Here is a 19,829-nt window from a genome sequence, read left to right as displayed (position 1 = left end):
TAATTAGCCTGATAAGGAACCAGGCGTGTAAAACCCGGCCCAGCCCTCCACCCTGTCACAGTCCTGCTCTAGTGATGGCCACCAGAATCGCTGTCTAATCAACATCTGGGTGCGAGTCGCCCCTGGATGACAAGTGATGTTGGGTGAGTGACCCCACTGTAGGACGTGCATCTGAACAGATCACGGAAAAAATAACCGGCCTGCTGGTCACGGGGTGTGGTGTTTTGTACCGCAGCACAGACTTAAGCCTCCACCTCCCAGGACACCATGCGAGTGGCAGGTAGATTGGTATCCGGTGGGGGTCTCAACCTCAAAACATCTAGACAGGGAGTTGGACTTTATATATTTAGAGCCTGGATGATAAGACAGGATGAAATTAAATTGTGTGAAAAATAGTGCTCAGCGAGCCTGTGTAGAGTTGAGGCATTTGGCACTACAAATATAATCTAGGTTCTTATGATCTGTCCAGACAACAAAAGTACCCCCGAGCCATCTAACCAATGACGCCACTCGCCCAAGGCCAACGGGACAGCCAATAATTCTTGGTTTCCGACATCGTAATTCCATTCAGCTTGTGCTAAGCTGTGCGAAAAAAAAGGCACGTGGATGCATCTTTTCTTCCGAGGAACAGTGCTATGACAGAACCACTCCTACACCAACCTCAGATGCATTCACCTCAACTATGAACTGACTTGCAGGGCCTGGAGTTACAAGAATGGGTGCAGTAGAAAACCGCTCCTTTAATTTAGAAAAAGAGGCCTCAGCTTTTGGAGACCAATAAAAGTCATTGCGCATGGAGATGAGATCCATCAGAGGTGCAACGAGTTGGCTGTAGTTCCTAATAAACCTCTGATAAAAATGAGCGAACCCCAGAAACCTCTGCAATGCTTTGCAAATCTGGGGTTGGCCAATCGGAAACAGCTCTAATCTTAGATGGGTTGTAAATTGACTGCAGGTGTGAGGTCAATTTTGTCAAAGTTTGTCTGCACCACCAACACCGTGATCTTAATGATAAGCGGGTATAGGAAAATAGATGTGTAGCCTGAATACATTAGGCCATGCCAAAGAAAATAATTTTTTTAATCAAGTAGAAATAGATCTTCAATTGCATGTTACCACTTTCTTTCAGAGAAGGTGAAATTGTTTTTAAACAGTTACAATGATGACCTTCAATATGCATTGTTGACAAATCCTTGGTTGTTAAATTTAGTGGCTGCTTAGGGTCAAGACGAAGAGGTGACAGATGTCATCTGTGTGGAATCACACCTCAAAGATGGAGAGTAGGTTACTCTTTTTGTGTACTCCAAAATGCCTGAGAGTGTTATCTAGAATGATGGAGGTGGAAGTGGGTGACCACAATGTTTTGCTGGTATGCAGTGATGGGTCTAGAGTGCCATCAGCAACCAAAGCACTCACAATGGTGCTCCACTGAGTAAAGGCAACACTTGGAGACATTATGAAATGATTGTATCAGTCTCAATATAGCTTACTGTATTGAGAAAGCAATACCAAAATCAGGTTGGACAATTCTAACAGTAGTTCTGTCTTTAAATTGGGCCAGTCAATAAAAGTATATAACCTCCTGCTGAACGCAGATTTAAAGTCAGCCTAAGCAAATAAAGTGGATGGGAGCCAAAGATCAAGGAATGTATCACACTGTGATGCTCTTAGGAGTAGGTGAGAGAGAAACATGTTACTTTATTTAATTTAGAAAGTGTTAATGTTGTTTGTAATATTAATGCTGTGTTTTGTTGCATTATTACAGAATTATTATGGTATCTAGAGATGACCTTATTCCATATGACAAAACCAGACTCAGTTAAGTAAGGTGTGTGTATTTTAAACGTCACTCTTGCGGCATATTTTAACGTCACTCTGGCGGCATATTTTAAACGTCACTCTGGTGGCATATTTTAAACGTCACTCTGGCGGCATATTTGAAACGGCACTCTGGCGGCATATTTTAAACAGCACTCTGGTGGCGTATTTTAAATGTCATCTGGTGGCGTATTTTAAATGTCATCTGGCGGCATTTTTTAAATGTCATCTGGCGGCGTATTTTAAATGTCATCTGGCGGCGTATTTTAAATGTCACTCTGGTGGCGTATTTTAAACGGCACTCTGGTGGCGTATTTTAAATGTCATCTGGCGGCGTATTTTAAATGTCATCTGGCGGCGTATTTTAAATGTCACTCTGGCGGCATATTTTAAACGTCACTCTGGCGGCATATTTGAAACGGCACTCTGGCGGCATATTTTAAACGTCGCTCTGGTGCGTATTTTAAATGTCACTCTGGCGGCATATTTTAAATGTCACTCTGGCGGCCTATTTTAAACGTCATCTGGCAGCATATTTTATATGTCATCTGGCCGCATATTTTAAACGTCACTCTGGTGCGTATTTTAAATGTCACTCTGGCAGCATAATTTAAACGTCACTCTGGCGGCATATTTTAAATGTCACTCTGGCGGTATATTTTAAACGTCACTCTGGCGGCCTATTTTAAACGTCATCTGGCAGCATATTTTATATGTCATCTGGCGGCATATTTTAAACGTCACTCTGGCAGCATATTTTAAATGTCATTCTGGCGGCATATTTTAAACGTCACTCTGGCGACCTATTTCAAACGTCATCTGGCGGCATATTTTAAATGTCATCTGGCTGCATAATTTAAATGTCACTCTGGCGGCGTATTTTAAACGTCACTCTGGCCGGATATTTTAAACGTCACTCTGGCAGCGTATTTTAAACGTCACTCTGGCAGCACATTTTAAACGTCACTCTGGCGACCTATTTCAAACGTCATCTGGCAGAATATTTTAAATGTCACTCTGGCGGCGTATATTAAATGTCATCTGGCTGCATATTTTAAATGTCACTCTGGCGGCGTATATTAAATGTCATCTGGCTGCATATTTTAAATGTCACTCTGGCGGCATATTTTATCCGTCACTCTGGTGGTGTATTTTAAACGTCACTCTGATGGCGTATTTTATCCGTCATTCTGGTGGTGTATTTTAAACGTCACTCTGATGGCGTATTTTATCCGTCATTCTGGTGGTGTATTTTAAACGTCACTCTGATGGCGTATTTTATCCGTCATTCTGGTGGTGTATTTTAAACGTCACTCTGATGGCGTATTTGAAACATCATCCTGGCATGTATTTTAAACATCACTGTGGCACATATTTTAAACATCATCCAAGCAAGTATTTTAATGGCATGTATTTTAAACATCACTGCTGTGAGAGATCAGCCAAGCTTGGTTCCACTCTCCACTCAACGATCACTCTCCCCGGATGACTAATCACACACACCTGTTCACTATTAGCAACCTCATCAACACGCACTATAAATCACTCACCATAACCCCAGTTCAGGGTCAAGCCTCCAACAGGAACAGACCTCTCTTCTTCGTCTTCTGAGCCCCTGAAACATCCCGATTGCTGAAAAATGTAACGTTTACTCACCTGAAAACCTCTAACCCCTGTGTCCTCATTCTGTTGTTCTCCAGGACTCCTGTTCGTACCCCCTACCTTCTGCTCTCCAGTATCCCTCCAATTCGCCAGTTAGTCTTCCGAACCTGTTTGCTAAGACTGCTTCTGAAAGAGAGGATTGATATCACTAAGCTGTTACTACCCGATGCCCATATTCCCGAAGTGTTTGTGCTTACCTGTTGCCTGCCCTGCACCGAGTGATCTTCACAGTATCTGCACCTGAGCTTACTATATACTCACCTAACACTTTTGCCACTGAAAATAAAGCTGTGTTTGGATTCACTTACCTCTGCCTCCGTGCTTATATCCTGACAACTGCCATATTTTAAATGTCCAGCAGGTAGTAGTGGAACATGAGGAAGGCCTACTTAATCGCCAGACAATCCTTCTCAAAGGTACTGTACTTAGTTTCACGAAGTACAAGAGTTTACGACTAATGTACAGCACCGGCCACTCCACACAATTATTTCTCGGGAGATTGGAGTTAAGAGGATCTGCCAATTACCCTTTGTTAAATCCAGTGTTGAATAAAATACAGCCGCACCCAACCGATCCAGCAATTTGTCAATCCGGGGCATTATGTATGCGTTAAATTTGGACACCGCGTTCACTTTCACTGGCCCAAACGCTGTGCAACTCCTCTATTATGCCCATCTCGAGCATGGCCACTAATTCTTCCTGAACTACCTTTTTTTGTGCTCAGGATTGCGATAGGGGCGGCTATGAACCACCATCAGGTTTGTACTACCGGGGAGAGGCAAGAGAGGCTTTCAACTTGACCACATCTGTGAGCTGCGATGGAGAGAGTTGGTCTCCAGACTGGACCGGGGTGAATGGATTAGGTTTGAGAATCATCTCTGGCCTGAACTCTACCCTCTCTGGAACTACCGTCGCCAAGGCCACAGGGACCGCCTCCCAAGATTTTAGGGGGTTGGGGTAGTAAATTTGATGAGCTCCGCCTCTTTCCATTTGCTTAACCTCATAATCGAGATCTCCGACCCACCGTTTAACCTCAAAGGGCCCTTGCCACTTGGCTAGTAATTTAGAGCTTGAGGTGGGCAGTAAAAAATGTACTTTATCTCCCGGTGCAAATTCTTGTAATTGGGTTCCACTATTACATTGTCGGCTTTGCCGTTTTTGAGCTTCAAAATTATTTTGTGTCAACTGCACCAGTGTGTGTAGTTTTGCTCTAAGATCAAGAACATACTGAATTTAGTTTTTGCTCTGTGAAGGCCCCTCCTCCCAGGTCTCCCATATGATGTCAAGTAGGCCACGTGGCCTACGCCCATACAGGAGCTTGAAGGGGGGAACCCAAATAATTGGGATTCCAACCACTTATCCCAATCCCTTGAAAAACGAAACTGAAAAAATTCATCCTGTTTGCGGTTAATCAATATAATGCCCAATAATTCATACAGCTCCAGGAGTGTACATGACATAAAGGTAGTGCCTTGATTGGTGAGGATTTCTTTTCGGAATCCTCACCTGGGAGATGATTTTGAAGAGAGCCTCCACAACACTATGTGCTGAGATGTTGCGCAGGGACACTGCTTCTGGACATCATGTTGCATAATCCACCAGGACTAATATGAAGCGATATCCGCAAACCGACTTTTCTAAAGACCCGACGAGGTCCATACCAATTCTCTTCAAGGGGACCTCGATTAGCGGTAGAGGGCGCAATGGAACTTTTGGGGTGGCCGGTGGATTCTCCAACTGACATTCACTGCATGCCGCACACCACCTGCAAACGTCTCCATGAATTCCCGGCCCAAAAAAATGGGGCATCTTTTTTTTTCTTGTCCTAAGTGGCCAGCCATCAGATTATGGTGAGCCAACTGGAATAGCATTTCCCGATGGCTCTTCGGTACTAATAACTGGGTTGTATTTTCTTTTGTTTGAGTGTCATGCGTCACTCAATACAACCGACCTTTAATAACTGAAAAATATGGGTATGCGAGCGCAATGTTAGGATGGAGATTAATCTCACTGTTTGAGGGACTCATTACATGACTGCTCTAGAGTGAAATCCCCCTGAGGGCGGGGCCTTCCTCCCTTGCATCGTCTTGATGCAGACCAGAAGTATATGGCTCTGGCACTGCCTCTCTTGTGACATTATTTTACAGGACCAATCCACACATATTTCCCTTAATATATCCTTAAAATCAGGCCAATTTGTCCCCAGAATCAGTGAATGGGTGTGGTGGGAATTATCCGTGGCCTCTACGCTATGCTTTCTCCCCCTGAATAGTGTTTAGAGACAACTTTCTTGCCAAGCATGAAGCACTAGGTATGACAGGTGAAGCTGAACATGGCAAAAGTGAGGAGCTAGTGTAGACTAGCAAATAAACTGCAGATAGCTAGCTTAACCTTTAAATAACGTTAGCACGTTCACTTAACTAGATAAGATATCAATATAATTGATAGATATAAATGCCCTTATATGTAGGGATGGGTACCAAAACCTGATTAAACAGGCCCCGGTGCTAAATTATTAAAGACCATAGTATTGATAAGCGCCGACATTACGATTCTTTTTAACAGTTTGGTGTAATTTATAATCCCGCTGCTGCAGCCTCTCTACTCTGGGAGCAGCGACACATGCACATGCACACACACACACACACTAAGGGTGACCAGATCCCAACAAATCAAATGTGGTACAAAGAGTAGCTATGTTAATGTGGGACATGTTACCAATGCTGAGAAGCATCTATCTAGAGTATGACGTCTATATAAAAATTAAAAAATAAACATCGCAATTTTCCCCGGCGCTATGTAGGCAGAAAATACGGTTACAGGTCCACCTGCACTTGACCCATATGTGTGCAGTTTGATTGAAATCAAACACAGCCCCTTGATGACAGCCTTCACTGCTTTCTTTACACCCATTGGATACAATTATTTTATTGACATTTTAGATTTGGTTCCAGTGAGATATTGAGTTTATATAGTGACTTTGCTGTTGTAAACATTACTGTTGCTACTCTAGAAACAACATTCTTTAAAAAAATTATGTATTTTTTATAAATTATTAAAGATTTATGAAAATATTGTCCCCCTGTCCATAAATCCTGATGGCCTGATTTGTGCCCAATGCTCCATCTTGTACCAAGCGTTGGTGAATAGAGGTTTGGGAACAGCCAGAATCAACAAAAGCTTGATATGTATCCCCCTGGGCACTCACCGCTATCCGATATCCCCCAGCTCGATCAGGGCGGCCTGTGGAGTGTTGGGGATCCGGACCAGAGTGCCCACCTCCATTACTGGACATGGGTCCTGGAAATGTCCTGGCTCCCCACAGCTCCAACAGACTGGCCCAGGCCCCGCTACCACACCCAAGAGACTGGGCTCTCCAACCTGGAAGAGATAACAGCGAGACGGGGTTAGCAGGAGACACAGGCAGGGGGGAAGACCCCCCCCCAACCAGGGAAGAACTTTGGGCATAGGACCACCCTGTTTCCTGGGGACAGTGATGGTTTAGAATGAGAATGGGTGGGGTGGGGTTTGGGGTTAGGAGAGAGAGACAGAGAAGAGAGAGAGAGAAAGACTCCAGTTCACTGCTTCCCAGAAACGGCATCATGAAATCTTTAGCCAGCTGAACCGCTTCCTCCAGCGACACCGGACAGTGGCACTGGACCCACTCGGCCATACCTTGGCACAGCTGGGAGATGAACTGTTCCCGTACCACCTGGTCCACGATGTCCTGGGTGGCGCGGGGTTCAGCAACCACTTCCTGCAGGCGTCCCAGAGCTGCTGCGTGAACGTGAATGGGCTGACAGCTCTGTTCGGGGCTCTGGCCGACCCGCTGCATGATGGCCTTTTCAGGTCAGCATAGACGAGAAGATTGGCTGCGGGAAGCTGTTGGGCTGCTTCCCCGGAGAGTAGTGGCATTCTGGCCACCCAATGGTCAGGCAGCCATTCTCACACCTCGGCCGTCTTCTCAAAGATGTCGAGGTAGGCTTCAGGATCGTCGGCCGGTCCCATTTTGACTAGGGTGACCAATGGGATGGTCGAAGTGGGCTCCGGGGCCACAACTGCAAACCCCTCGTGTCTGATCAGGCTACGGAACGCCTGTTGGTCCTCTGCTCAGGCTTGGAGCAGGAGTTGGAAACGCTGTTCCTGTTCCAGCCGCAGATCGACGAGGACTTGGTGCTTGTTCTGCTGGATGCCAGTGAGGGTTTTGATCACTTCACCCACCAGTGACGATTCCATGACGACGTGTCCTCGATCTTCTCACAGGTTTTGGTATCAGTGTAACACAGTCAATGTTCAGGGATGAGAAGGAGGAGACGGGGAGCAGTGATACAACCAGGTACTCTTTATATCTCCCTGTACAGCTATTGCACTCTTCTCAGTGCTTTCCACTTGCTCAGTTCAGTTCAACTCACTTCCAAAATAAACATAAACTTCTCAATAACACAAAGGAAATCAAAACACTCAATAGATAAAACAGACGCCAACACTGCACAGTCGTGCCATTCTCTCTTCTGTAGGTGTGATGACCTCAGCTGGCTGAAGCTGAAGCCCCTGTGACCTCTAAAAAAAAGTGTGAACTCAGAATTCCATTCTCGAACTTTTGATGAGCCATTCGGTCCTCAGTGCATCCCATCGAATTGTGCCTATACTCATACTCAGATAATTGTCTTTCTTGAAACGTTGATACAGGCCGCTATATTACAGTATGTCTCATCAAAAACTTTGTTCACAGTTGTCATTTTTATACTCTTATTTGGAAAGAAGACCCACGACCACATGCAACTAAGAAAAGCTTTTATTATGTTCTTGTATTCTTTTCCAACTCTGCTGAAAGTTTTCTGAGCTCCTAATGAACATTTGAGACTTTGTGACTTGGAACTTGGAGTCATGGGATCTATTTTTCTCAAAATGAATATGAACTTTACACACATAATGTTTCAAACATAATTATTCTAATCAACATAATTGTTTAAGCATAATAATCTAATGGTACTAAAAGGGAAAGTTGTGACTGACAATATTTTACCATCTCTAAAACAAATAGTCTTTTCTGACTGTAGTAGGAGGCATTTTCTCTGAGACCCAGTTTACTAAAAACACACACTGTATTTTAAGACCTCGTGGAATTCAAATGGGCAATCTAGTTTAATAAAATTAACATTACTATAACAAAATGTTTGCAAACTGACTTTTACATGCCAAATTATAAATTTTTCTGCAGTTCCCTGGTGAAATTAACACTACAGGCACTACAAGATCTGTGCGTTTTATCCACTTTTACACAAATCAAGAGTACAATGGCTGATTATGTCTTTATAAACACTTATTTTTTTGCACTATTACTCTCACATTTTTTATATCGAAAGACTTACTATAACACATCGTTTGAAAAACGATACATTTTAATGCTTGCATTATACATTCACCAACGTTCAAGGTGCTGTAAGTGATTTTTTTTCATGGAAAGGTATGCAAAATATTTTACTACTCCCTTAAAGTTATGAATGAAATAAGTGTCCTGAGATATCTCACTGGTCTCTGTGATAGCTCTAGACTCTGTAAAAAAAATGTGTACGCAGTCTCCTATGCTTTCTGTCTGTCAATCATTTTGCGCATTCTCATAGTACTGTATAGTTGTACCAAATTATTGCGGCATAATGCAATTTTTATGTCATGTAGTTCAAAACAGTTGTCAGTTGAGGGCGCCTTTTTGCTGCTGTCGTTTTTGACAACCATTTCTGCTCGTGACAGTCTTAATAAAGCTCATTTGCTATCTTTGGGAGCGAGGTGTTTTGAAAAAAGGGGGCATGGCTAATTTAACGGCTCAGCTTCTGGAATTCCTAGAATGGCTTTAATCACTAACAGCACCTTTAATCCAATGTGATTAGCTTCATTGGTAGCTCAATTCATAAACTGTTGAACTTTAGACTTGGAAGATTGAGGCTCAAGTCCAGTCAATAACGCAAGCTGACACATGAGCCGGAAGTGTCATTGAAACAACACGAAATGACATGGTTGCTTCAGAAAATGTGCTTTTCATGTCACATTTTCTTTTAGGACACTATCAGTTAAGTTTAGGTGTTTGTTTAGGGTAAGAAAATCTGTTTTATTATTTAAAACACTATTGGTTAGGTTTAGGATAAGGTTTTAGGTAAGGGAGGTACGTTTTACTCATTAAAACCACAGACAAATATTCACTTGAAAAACATAGTCTTATTACGACACCATTTCACTCTCTTTTGGCACCCCCTGCTAGACATTTCACTAAGAAACTGCAGTTAAATGCATAATGAAGCATGTAATTTCATCGTGCCAAACATTTTCATGAGACCAGGCTGAAAATGGGAGTTTTGTGAATTTTTTGTCAATGTGTGTTAACTTTGAGGCCATATATGCTAGTGTACTCCTAAAAGTCATCAAAATAAACATTTAAAATTAGCAGTCTTTCAATTTCTCTTTTGTCTGCAACACAAATGCTAGACTGATCGAAATGTAAATTTGTTAACAGGAGATTGAAATTTCTGCTTCTGAAATCAGTCTGCATTTACCAAATTTCGAAACACTGCCCCCAGTGGCCGAAGCTGGAAGTGTTGTTGAAGTGAAATGTCCATAGAATGCTGCCAAAAGTGAATTTTTAGTTGTAAATGGTGTAATACAGTCAACAAGAATGCACATTTGATTAACCATATTCCAGAACCCAAACTCTAAACCTAACCTAATGGATTAAAATTTAGTGTGAAATTACAATGTCCAAACCTAACCATTTTTTATGTTTACATTTACATTTATGCATTTGGCAGACGCTTTTATCCAAAGCGACTTACAGAGCCCTTATTACAGGGACATTCCCCCCGGAGCAACCTGGAGTTAAGTGCCTTGCTCAAGGACACAATGGTGGTGGCTGTGGGATCGAACCGACAACCTTCTGCTTAACAGTTAAGTGCTTTAGCCCACTACGTCACCACCACTCCATGACGCTACCACCACTCCATTATGTAAATGCTCTTACTTCCTGGTTTCCATGGGACTAGAACACGTCACAGAGATTGCTTAGGCAAAGTGCTAACAGTAGCGCTAGAAAAGTGCAATAGAGTTCATTAAAATATATAGTCTCTCTGGAATACAGTGTGCTTGATGTATCTAGTGGGCGTTGATGGCCATCAGGCTGTGAAATAGAACAGTGGTTCTAAATCAGGGGGCCGGGACCCACTAGGAGGCCTCAGCACACTTCCAAGGGGGCCTCAAGATGACTTAAAATTCATTTAAAATAAGAAATATTAAAATAATTGAAATAATCCTACTTAATTAAAAGGCTAAAAAATACTTTATGTATGCCTACAAATTATCAACAGACTCTTTCTGAAACTTCTAAAATTTAAAATGATCCATGATTAATTATTTTAATCAAACACGTCTAGTTTCGGGCGAGGGGGCCTTCAAATATTGTCTTGGACAGGGGGGGTCTTGGAGTCAAAAAGGCTGAGAACCACTGAAATACAGCATGGGTAATATTGGAAAGCATATTGGAAAAATGTAACAGATGTCCAATCACAAGGCTTAGGAGGATTAGATGAACACTGACCGATGGATGGAAAGGGATGCTAAATGTGAGTGGTCACAAAATGAGGAGGACATATGATAAAGCTGGACAAACATGTTACAAAAGGGCATATTAAAAAATAAATGCTGTGCTGTTCTCTTATATCACCTCTCGACACTCTTTTGCCACACAACCCAGTTTTTTCTCCCAGATCCTCATATTTCACTTCTGTCCTCATCAACAAGAATGTGTGCAGAGAAATATAGGTCATATACAACAGTCCAAATTGGGAGGTGATGAAGTATGTGGGCCATGAACTAGAGCCTAAATCTCGAAACAGTAACTGTCACAAGTGAGACGAGATCCAGGCACGGAGGTGCATTTCACAGAAATTATTAAAGCAAACTTAAACAATGCTGAAGAGCAAGTAAGATTCAAACAGGGCTGGTGGGCAGACAGGAACCCGGCACCGACTGCAGCGTGGAGATAGAGAGTGTGTTCGTAGGCGTGTGTGCATCATGGCATTGTGGAACGTAGATCCATGAGGATCCTCTGGAGGAGAGTGTGTTTGTTGGCGTGTGTGTGTCATGGCAGTGTAGAGGGAAAACCAGTGAGGAATCCTCAGGTGAAGTGTCAAGGCGAGCAAAGAGGTAGATAGGAAAATAACTGCAATCAGTCAGGCGGCAATTGGCACCCAACACAGAGTACGCGTAACAGGACCAACTAAGGCAGAGAGAGTGAGGTGAGTTAAATAACACGCCCAAAAACAATCTAGCAAGGAGACAGAGTGGGGTTTAAGTTAGCGGGAAACCAATAAGAGACAAGTGCCGTCAGCCTACAGAAGGCTGGCATGATCAGCGTTCCCATGGATTCAATCAGGGTTTCCACATTACACATGCCAGCAGCACCTCAAACACATGAGAAAGAGAACACCAAAACTAACAGAACAAACCGGCGGACTCACCGAGACAGTAACTGCAGAAACTGAACTGTGAGGGATCCCTTTATTAAGATACATTATAACCTCTATATTGCCTAAATTAAAATTAGACATTGAGATCTCATAATCTTGATTGAACGTAAAAAAACGATAATGATCAAAAATAATTACATCTGAAAAAAGGTAATGCTCCTATTGAGATACTGAACATGCTTCTTGTACTAAGAGATGACAGGAATGCTCAGTGCATTGATTAAATGGAGTGCAGACTGCATCAGTAGAAACATTCGATATGGTTGACTAGCTTATTGCAAATACAGAAGAGAATACAGAACTGAAATGGCAACAATGGATCAACCAATGGATTGACATATATACAGTAGGTACATTGGCATGGAGAACTGACTTAATAAAAATGCATTCGATTATCACTAAGTGATGAAAGTCATCCTGATATACATACCAATCACTGCACAAATATAACTACTAACACTAGAAAAAAAGCTGTTAAAATGTAGGTTCTGCACTTGATAATAGATTCATTATGCAGTGTGAAAACATTCTTTAGGCTAATTTCGTGCATTTAATTTAGAAGAACTAACGTTTTGTAGAAAAATCTGTTTTGATGCCATATAACGTTTACGGCGGTTGGCTCTATAGACCTCCAACCGTTGTGCCTCTGCAACAGGATCCTCAAGAACTCCTTCCCACCTCAAGCTATCCTGTCCTTGGTTGGTTTCGTCTGATTTGTCATCCTCTGTTGGAGCTGGGGCTTCTTCAGATACGACCTTGGGATTTTTGGATTTGCCGTCTTTTCGATCTTTGGCTTTGGCACAACCTTTGGTCAGAACATCACTCACCTCTCCACTGGTCAACTGTTTAATCTGGAGTTTCTCTAGAGAGATGTCAAACAGGTGGGTGGATTACAACTTAGTCTCCAGCACATAGAAGCTATAGAAGGGTTAACATATCATAATGGCACACTGCATCAAACACCATTATTTTGTCATATGGTCTGAGACTGTCAGAATTAACAGGTGGTGGACTACAGATTCAGTTCATGAAATTTCCAGGCCTTGATTTGCCTGATGTGACATTAAAACTGTCAATCTTATTGAAGCTTAATGTGAACCCGACTTCCAAAGATGCTTCATGCTTCATGCTTCAATACACTGCCAAAGACAAAGAACTTTGCAGTTTTGAGGTTGAATCAGGTAAACTGGGCCACTTTTGACATTGAGGTGCCTGTAAATAAAATGATCCAATTTACCAGAATTCACCCAGTAGTTTTAATAACATTCAAATAGTTAACTTGGTATATAAACAAAATAACGAAAAAGTTATTTTGAAGGCATAGTTCACCCAAAAATGAAAATTCTCTCATCATTTACTCACCCTCATGCCATCTAAGATGTGTGACTTTCTTTATTCTGCTGAACACAATCGAAGGATTTTAGAAGAATATTTCAGCTCTGTTGGTCCATACATTGCAAGTTAATGGTGATCAGGCCTTTGAAGCTCCAAAAAGTACATAAGGTCAACATAAACGTAATCCTTTAGACTCCAGTAATTTAATCAATGTCTTCTAAAGCGATCCAGTTGGTTTTGCGTGAGAACAGACCAAAATATATCCCCTTTTCCACTATAAATAGCAATAGTCTTCTTGGTGATCATGATTTGTAAAGTGTAATCATGCTTGAAATCGTGCCTAGAGACTGCAATAACAAGATGTACTGTGAAAAATTAGGTATAATTTGGTCTGTTCTCACCCAAAACCGAATAGATCACTTCAGAAGACATTGCTTAATCCACTACAGTGGTGGGCCGTGCATTTAAAGTCTAGGCCTTCAGAGTGATTCATGACATTAAGAAAACATAGTTTCACAATGAATAAGACACCCTATGCCTTTGGGCATCATACATTATGTTGCAGCTAACTAATAATATCAATTGACATTTTAAAAACACGTCCACACACGAAAGACAAAACTTGAAACGACACTTAATGCTCAAGCAAGCCTAATTTTAACTGCAGCATGACTGTTTTGTGAAATGAACGTCTCCTGAACAGACATTCAAAAATCATAATTTTTCATATGAATCTATCAAGGAGGTCTATATAATACCTGGAAGAATCTATCTAATAATATTTGTGATTAAAATGATGCTTGCTTGAAAAATTTATTTAGTTTCGTCAGGGTACACTGTTATGTTGCGTTCCATTAAAGTTGGGTGTGGGATATTCAAACTTGATATCTCCGACCATAAATGCATTCCATTCCCCGATATTTGGAAGATGACATTTACTGAAACAAAACTGCAATGCTCCTGTTAGCTTAGCAGGGGTTTGTAGAGATGTCTCCAAGCAACACATCTAATAAACTATGCTGCAGCGCTCCCTTTAGCTTAGCAGGGCTTTGACTCTCATTAGAGATGTCTCCAAGCAACACATCTAATAAACAATGCTGCAGCGCTAGCATTTGTGCTTCAGGTGTACGATTATCAAAATAGATCATAATTTGTTTCTGCAGACGTTTGTTAAACAAACTTTAATATCATGTAATGTGGAAAGGACCTCATTTATCAATATTACTTAATAAAGTGAATGTTTCACTTACTTTGTATATCTCCCCGAGTGTCGACATGTTTGTGTGACATCATGCCCCTGCATCTCTGTGAAATCAGATTTGAGAATTTCTGCAAAAGCCTACAAATTGTAATTGTGACTTCAAGATGCATTCTATTGCACTTTTCCTAGTAGGAAGTTGTAAAATTTGACTTTTCGAGTTGAATGGAACGCAGCACTACAATTCAAAACTTGATCCGACACTGAATTCTCAAGCAGCCTAATAAGAATCACTTATCAATTTACTTGAAGTGAAAATCAGCCCTCCTTTCCTGTTTAATAAATTAAGCAATCAAATGGTCATGCAGAACATCTCGTGTTTTTAAATCCATAAGAATCTCTTTCTCAATGGTGATGTGGCAGTAACAGTCGACTCGTCAGCAAGATCTCATGCTCTTCACTTTCAAATGAGCGTCACTTAAAGCACGATTGCGTCACTCAAGGCCAGCTAGAAGGCCTTGACTGGGACATATCCTAAAGATACACCCACCAAGAACAAATAAATCAATCTGATTGGCTGATGAATCAGACAATCTGACTTTAGTTGCTCATTCATTTGCACTGTTTGAGGGATTTTGTGGAAATTCTGAAGGCCTGAGGGGGTAAAGCTCAGACTCACGTGCTGCTTCTGCTTCAGGCTTCTGATATTTGTAACACTTCGCTTGTAAGCATCAAGGAATAAATTCTGACTGGATAAACTTTTATTTTTTCTCTATTTGTTTGTAGATTAATTAAGAAAGTGATTAAAACACATAGGCAAAAAGGTGATTGAGAATGAAAGGATGAAAAATATTTATTTATTTGGCATGTTATAGGCCAGTAAAGAAAGTTTTGCTGGTCCTGAGAATTCGCCACTGCTCCACTGGAGGATTATGGATTACTTTTATGCAGCCTTTACATGATTTTTGGAGCTTGAAAGTTCTGGCCACCATATATGCTCATTTTATGAAACTACAGTGTAACATGTCTTAGATGGTATGAGGGTAACTAAATGATGAGAGAATTTTCATTTTTGGGTGAACTATCTCTTTAAGTACATTTCAAGATCCACATTAGATATAAAAGACTGTTCATGTGATGATAGATAGATAGATAGATAGATAGATAGATAGATAGATAGATAGATAGATAGATAGATAGATAGATAGATAGATAGATAGATAGATAGATAGATAGATAGATAGATAGATAGATAGATAGATAGATAGATAGATACAATACATACATACATACATACATACATACATACATACTCACTCACCTCGATCCTTTGATTGGTTGATCCCATTACTTGATTTCCTTTTCTCCTTCCTCTTCTTTTTGCTCTCTTTCGCTGTGGCACCAGTCAAAGGTGGGACATGAAATCCCTTTTTAACTGAAATCTCCTCCATAATACAAGGCTTTAAATTAAATGTGCCAACATGATTCTGCAGACTGGAATACACAAGTGAGTGAGTAGCTTAACGATGTCACAACCACAACGAAGTCAGTTGCTTTTTGCAGTAACATCCAATCCATCTCTCTCTCTCTCTCTCTCTCTCTCTCTCTCTCTCTCTCTCTCTCTCTCTCTCTCGCTCAATCTCGACTAAATAAATGTTAAAATAGCAATGATTAAGATATTGCATATGATTAAAACAACATTGTATCGCTAAACAACTATCCTATAGATATCGTCGCTTAGTAGCACGAGAAACTAAATGGTTTGATGACGCTTCTCCATGGAAACAGAACTCCTCCCATGTCCCCACCAGATTTAAACAGACAGGAGTTATGAAACAGTCTGGCATTCATACGTTTCTGATTGAACCAGTGATATTTATCTACTTTTAGAGCCAAAGAAAAGAGGGAGGGGTAAGTTTATACAACAACGCCTAATATGTAACTCTTGTAACCTGATTACCCACCTTGTCCAAATCTGCAAAAAGTTATGTACTGTATAACACTCATTTGCTAGATATCCTTTACGTATATACTTTTGTAAACATCTTTCTGTTTCATTATTAAAGGTTTCATAAATCTTACCAGTCAAGTTAAATGACTTACAAAATTCAGATAATGATTATGTTCAGATTACATAAATGTTCCATATTCCCATAACAGGCTGGACATCTTATGCTTAACCACAAATGGCTAACATCACACAATAAAGGAAAACATAAATAAAAGAAAAGACTTACACACTTCAAATGACTCAAAATAATTTTGCTGAATGGGTGATGTCCACCTCCAGTGTGTGATGACATTTCATAACATATATCTTCAATTAAAGGTCATATTATCATGACATAACAGGGTGGACAATAAAACAACGATCACACAAAAATCCACTAATTTAGCATATATTTTTTTTGGCAGAGATGATTGAATTGCAGTTGGGTCAGTGCACAGACACTGACCCAAAAACAAGACTATCAGTTAGAGACAAACTTTTTTATAAATATTTTTACAGATGCTGTGAAGACCTTTTCTGATGGGGGTTGTTTGAAATGTTGGTGTAATGTGGTAATGATTCTAGCGGCCCAAAGGTCCAGGGGGCCCACTACAAATTTGAAACTGTATTATTTTAAGAGGAAAGGGCCCCAGAATTATTTGCTACGACCCTGTTTGTAGCCAGCAAATAGGTTTAAGGAAATAAGTTCTTTATGGATGGAATTGGCTAGCCTTCCTCTTCAACATGTTTGAATGGGGATATCCTCAATTCATAAGTCCATTACATTGGCGAAGCAAAACATGATGTCAAGAGAGAGCTAAATGGTCAAAGAAGATTATTATTATTTTATTCTTCTTTTATTTGGAAATTATTTTATTTGGAAATGAAAACTGAGATGTATCCATTTGTCAGCTGGAAAAATTCTAAAACTATTTTTTGGATTCACTATCGCACCTCTGCAGGGAAAAGCCAAAAGAAAATGTGCATAAACGCATTTGGATCTTTAAATAGTTTACACAAAAACTTTTTTGGGGCGTTCAGAAAACTTTCACAAGGTCAAATGATTGGCTTAAAATGAATTGTTCCTGAGTAGGAGACGTTTTAATAGGTTGGCAGCCTTTCGCCCCGCCCCCTTTCTTGGGAGTCGAGGCTTGAGGTTGGATGAAGTTGAAGCCATTTACGCGCTACGGAAGATAATCGTCACAGCGAACCCTTGACGTCGGCGATCCAATGGCCAGCTGTTACAAATCGCGTCACTCTTTTCGCCAGCTGATAGCAGACGCCGGTAAATGTGAGGGCGAAAACGATGGAATGACTTTACTTGTGAGGTAAGCGTTTGTGCTGATGAAGTTTGCAGACACGATATAGCTTCATAGTTTATCTTATGCGTCGCCTGTTTCTGTTGGGTTTTCAAATTATTGCTTTTTAGCTCCAGGGAAAGGCGAGGCAGATCAGATCACCTACTCTGTATGAGGCAAATGCATGACTTGAGGTGGGGCGGAAAAAAATAGGCTCTTAATTTAAGGGGTCGTTCACACCGAACACGTATTTTCGTCAGTCCGCGTTGTTATAATTTTATAATGTTAATGTAAAGTATTTTAATGTTACGCCGTGTCTCGTCAAGTTAAAAATAACTTCAACTGTTTAAAAACACGTTTGAGACACTCGCGTTCTGCTCGTGGCGCTACGTCCATTTTTATAGTGCAGGCTACGTGTTCGGGCTGAATGCCCCCTGAGAACATGTCTGTTCGAAATGGAGTTGTAGATTGTTATTTTGAATCAGGCCCTCATCGAATGTGTAAAATAGGTCGGGCGTAGGTCATTGTTACACAAGTTCTTTTCCATTATACTGGCCAAACTTCCAGACTTCAAAAGCCGTTTTCAAGGGCGCGAGCCGGCCTGCGAGTCAGTCATCTGTAGATTTAAATTATGTCGGGATATTTTTAAGTAGTTGTGTTTTCTTACTTTCAAGAAACATCTAACGTACCAGTTCAGTAAATACAATGTTATTCAGTACAAACACGTCAGTCCTCCTTTATTGTTACATAGATGCCAACGTGTCTGCTAAACTGTGTTTCCTGCTTTGGTTGGGTAAGCACATCATTATGTAATTCATTCAGTACTGAGGAAATCTCAGTAGCTTTTGCACTTACCAATGTAACAACAGGCTGTGACATAAACTTTCTATTTGAAACTTCAAAAACAATAATGTTAATGCCACTGAATGTACTTGCATCAGGGCTGTAACTAATGGGGGTGGAAGTTGTTAACGATTCTAGGGGTCCACAACAAATTTGAAACCCTTTCATATAAATAAAAGGGGCCCAGACCGCTAATAGACAGTCAGGGGCCCCAGAATTCCTTGCTGTGGCCATTACTGGCATGGTATATTTTGCCTGGAAAAAAGAAATGACAAAAATATGAACTTGATGTCTGATGTCACAAATGTTTAATTCTATTGTGCATCTGTGAAAAATGTGCATTGAAAGTTGTGATTTTAACTATAACCGTTTATACAGAGCAGGACTCAAAGGGCCAGATAATTCATAAATATGGCACTCTGCTACACCTATAGAAAGTGTGCATTACTAAAATTCTTGGAAGGTGCACTTATTAATATTATATGTTATAGGATCTGTATTATTACTTTTACGAAATCAAACCCTTTTGACCTTGCATCCTAATAATAGACCGAATTGGCTTTCAAATCACAGTATCATATATTTTCTGTCAGAAACAGAAAACATTCTGTTTTTTTTCACTCAGGGCACCATATTCTGAGGAAGCAGAAGACTATTGTGTGATCCTTAAGATTGGTAAGTGTAATTCACAATTCATTATTTTGTTTTCAAGATTTCAAAAGTAATTTTATTTTTTATCCTTAAACTGTTTGTCTTCTATGAAAAGGAATACATCTGTTTTTAACATAGAATGCCATATTTCTGCATTGGTGACCGTGCATTAAAATAGCCAAAGAATCCATGGCATCAAATTTCTGTAGGTTGATGTGAACTTTTAACTGAAGCTTCTGACCCGTATCTGCATGATTTTATGCATGGCACTGCTGCCACACAATTGGCTGATTAGATAATAGCATGAATAAGTAGGTGTACAGGTGTTCCTAATAAAGTGCTCAATGATTAGTGTGTATATGTCTTTATAGACATTGTGTCAACTGCTGCTACATATGTTACTATTAAATGATTTTGGAATCACATGCATTTTAATAGCTGACTTTGTGGTTCATGTTAAATATTAAAGCAGTTTATTGTGGTCTCAATTGTTCTATACCTCATACTCGACGTAGTGTCTG

General features: G+C 40.6%; 1 protein-coding gene across 1 annotated transcript; it reads right to left on the bottom strand.

Annotated features, from left to right (window-relative positions):
- Positions 1 to 12,021: 12,021 nt before the first annotated feature.
- Positions 12,022 to 19,829, bottom strand: c34h17orf97 (chromosome 34 C17orf97 homolog). The gene is made up of 3 exons (XM_052103661.1): positions 19,808 to 19,829; positions 15,848 to 16,020; positions 12,022 to 12,855 (listed from the first exon to the last, which is right to left on the bottom strand). The coding sequence occupies exons 1-3, from the start codon at positions 19,810 to 19,812 to the stop codon at positions 12,530 to 12,532; spliced, it is 504 nt and encodes a 167-aa protein (XP_051959621.1). The 5' UTR covers positions 19,813 to 19,829; the 3' UTR covers positions 12,022 to 12,529.

Source organism: Xyrauchen texanus, chromosome 34 (genome assembly GCF_025860055.1).
Source record: "Xyrauchen texanus isolate HMW12.3.18 chromosome 34, RBS_HiC_50CHRs, whole genome shotgun sequence".
NCBI lineage: Eukaryota > Metazoa > Chordata > Actinopteri > Cypriniformes > Catostomidae > Xyrauchen > Xyrauchen texanus.
This window is presented reverse-complemented; position numbering and strand designations above follow the sequence as displayed.

Excerpts from the sequence above, each read along its gene's own strand:
- c34h17orf97 (XM_052103661.1), bottom strand. Across the intron at positions 12,856-15,847 it reads CAACCAATCAAAGGATCGAG|AGAAACTCCAGATTAAACAG; the intron begins GTGAGTGAGTAT and ends ACATCTCTCTAG.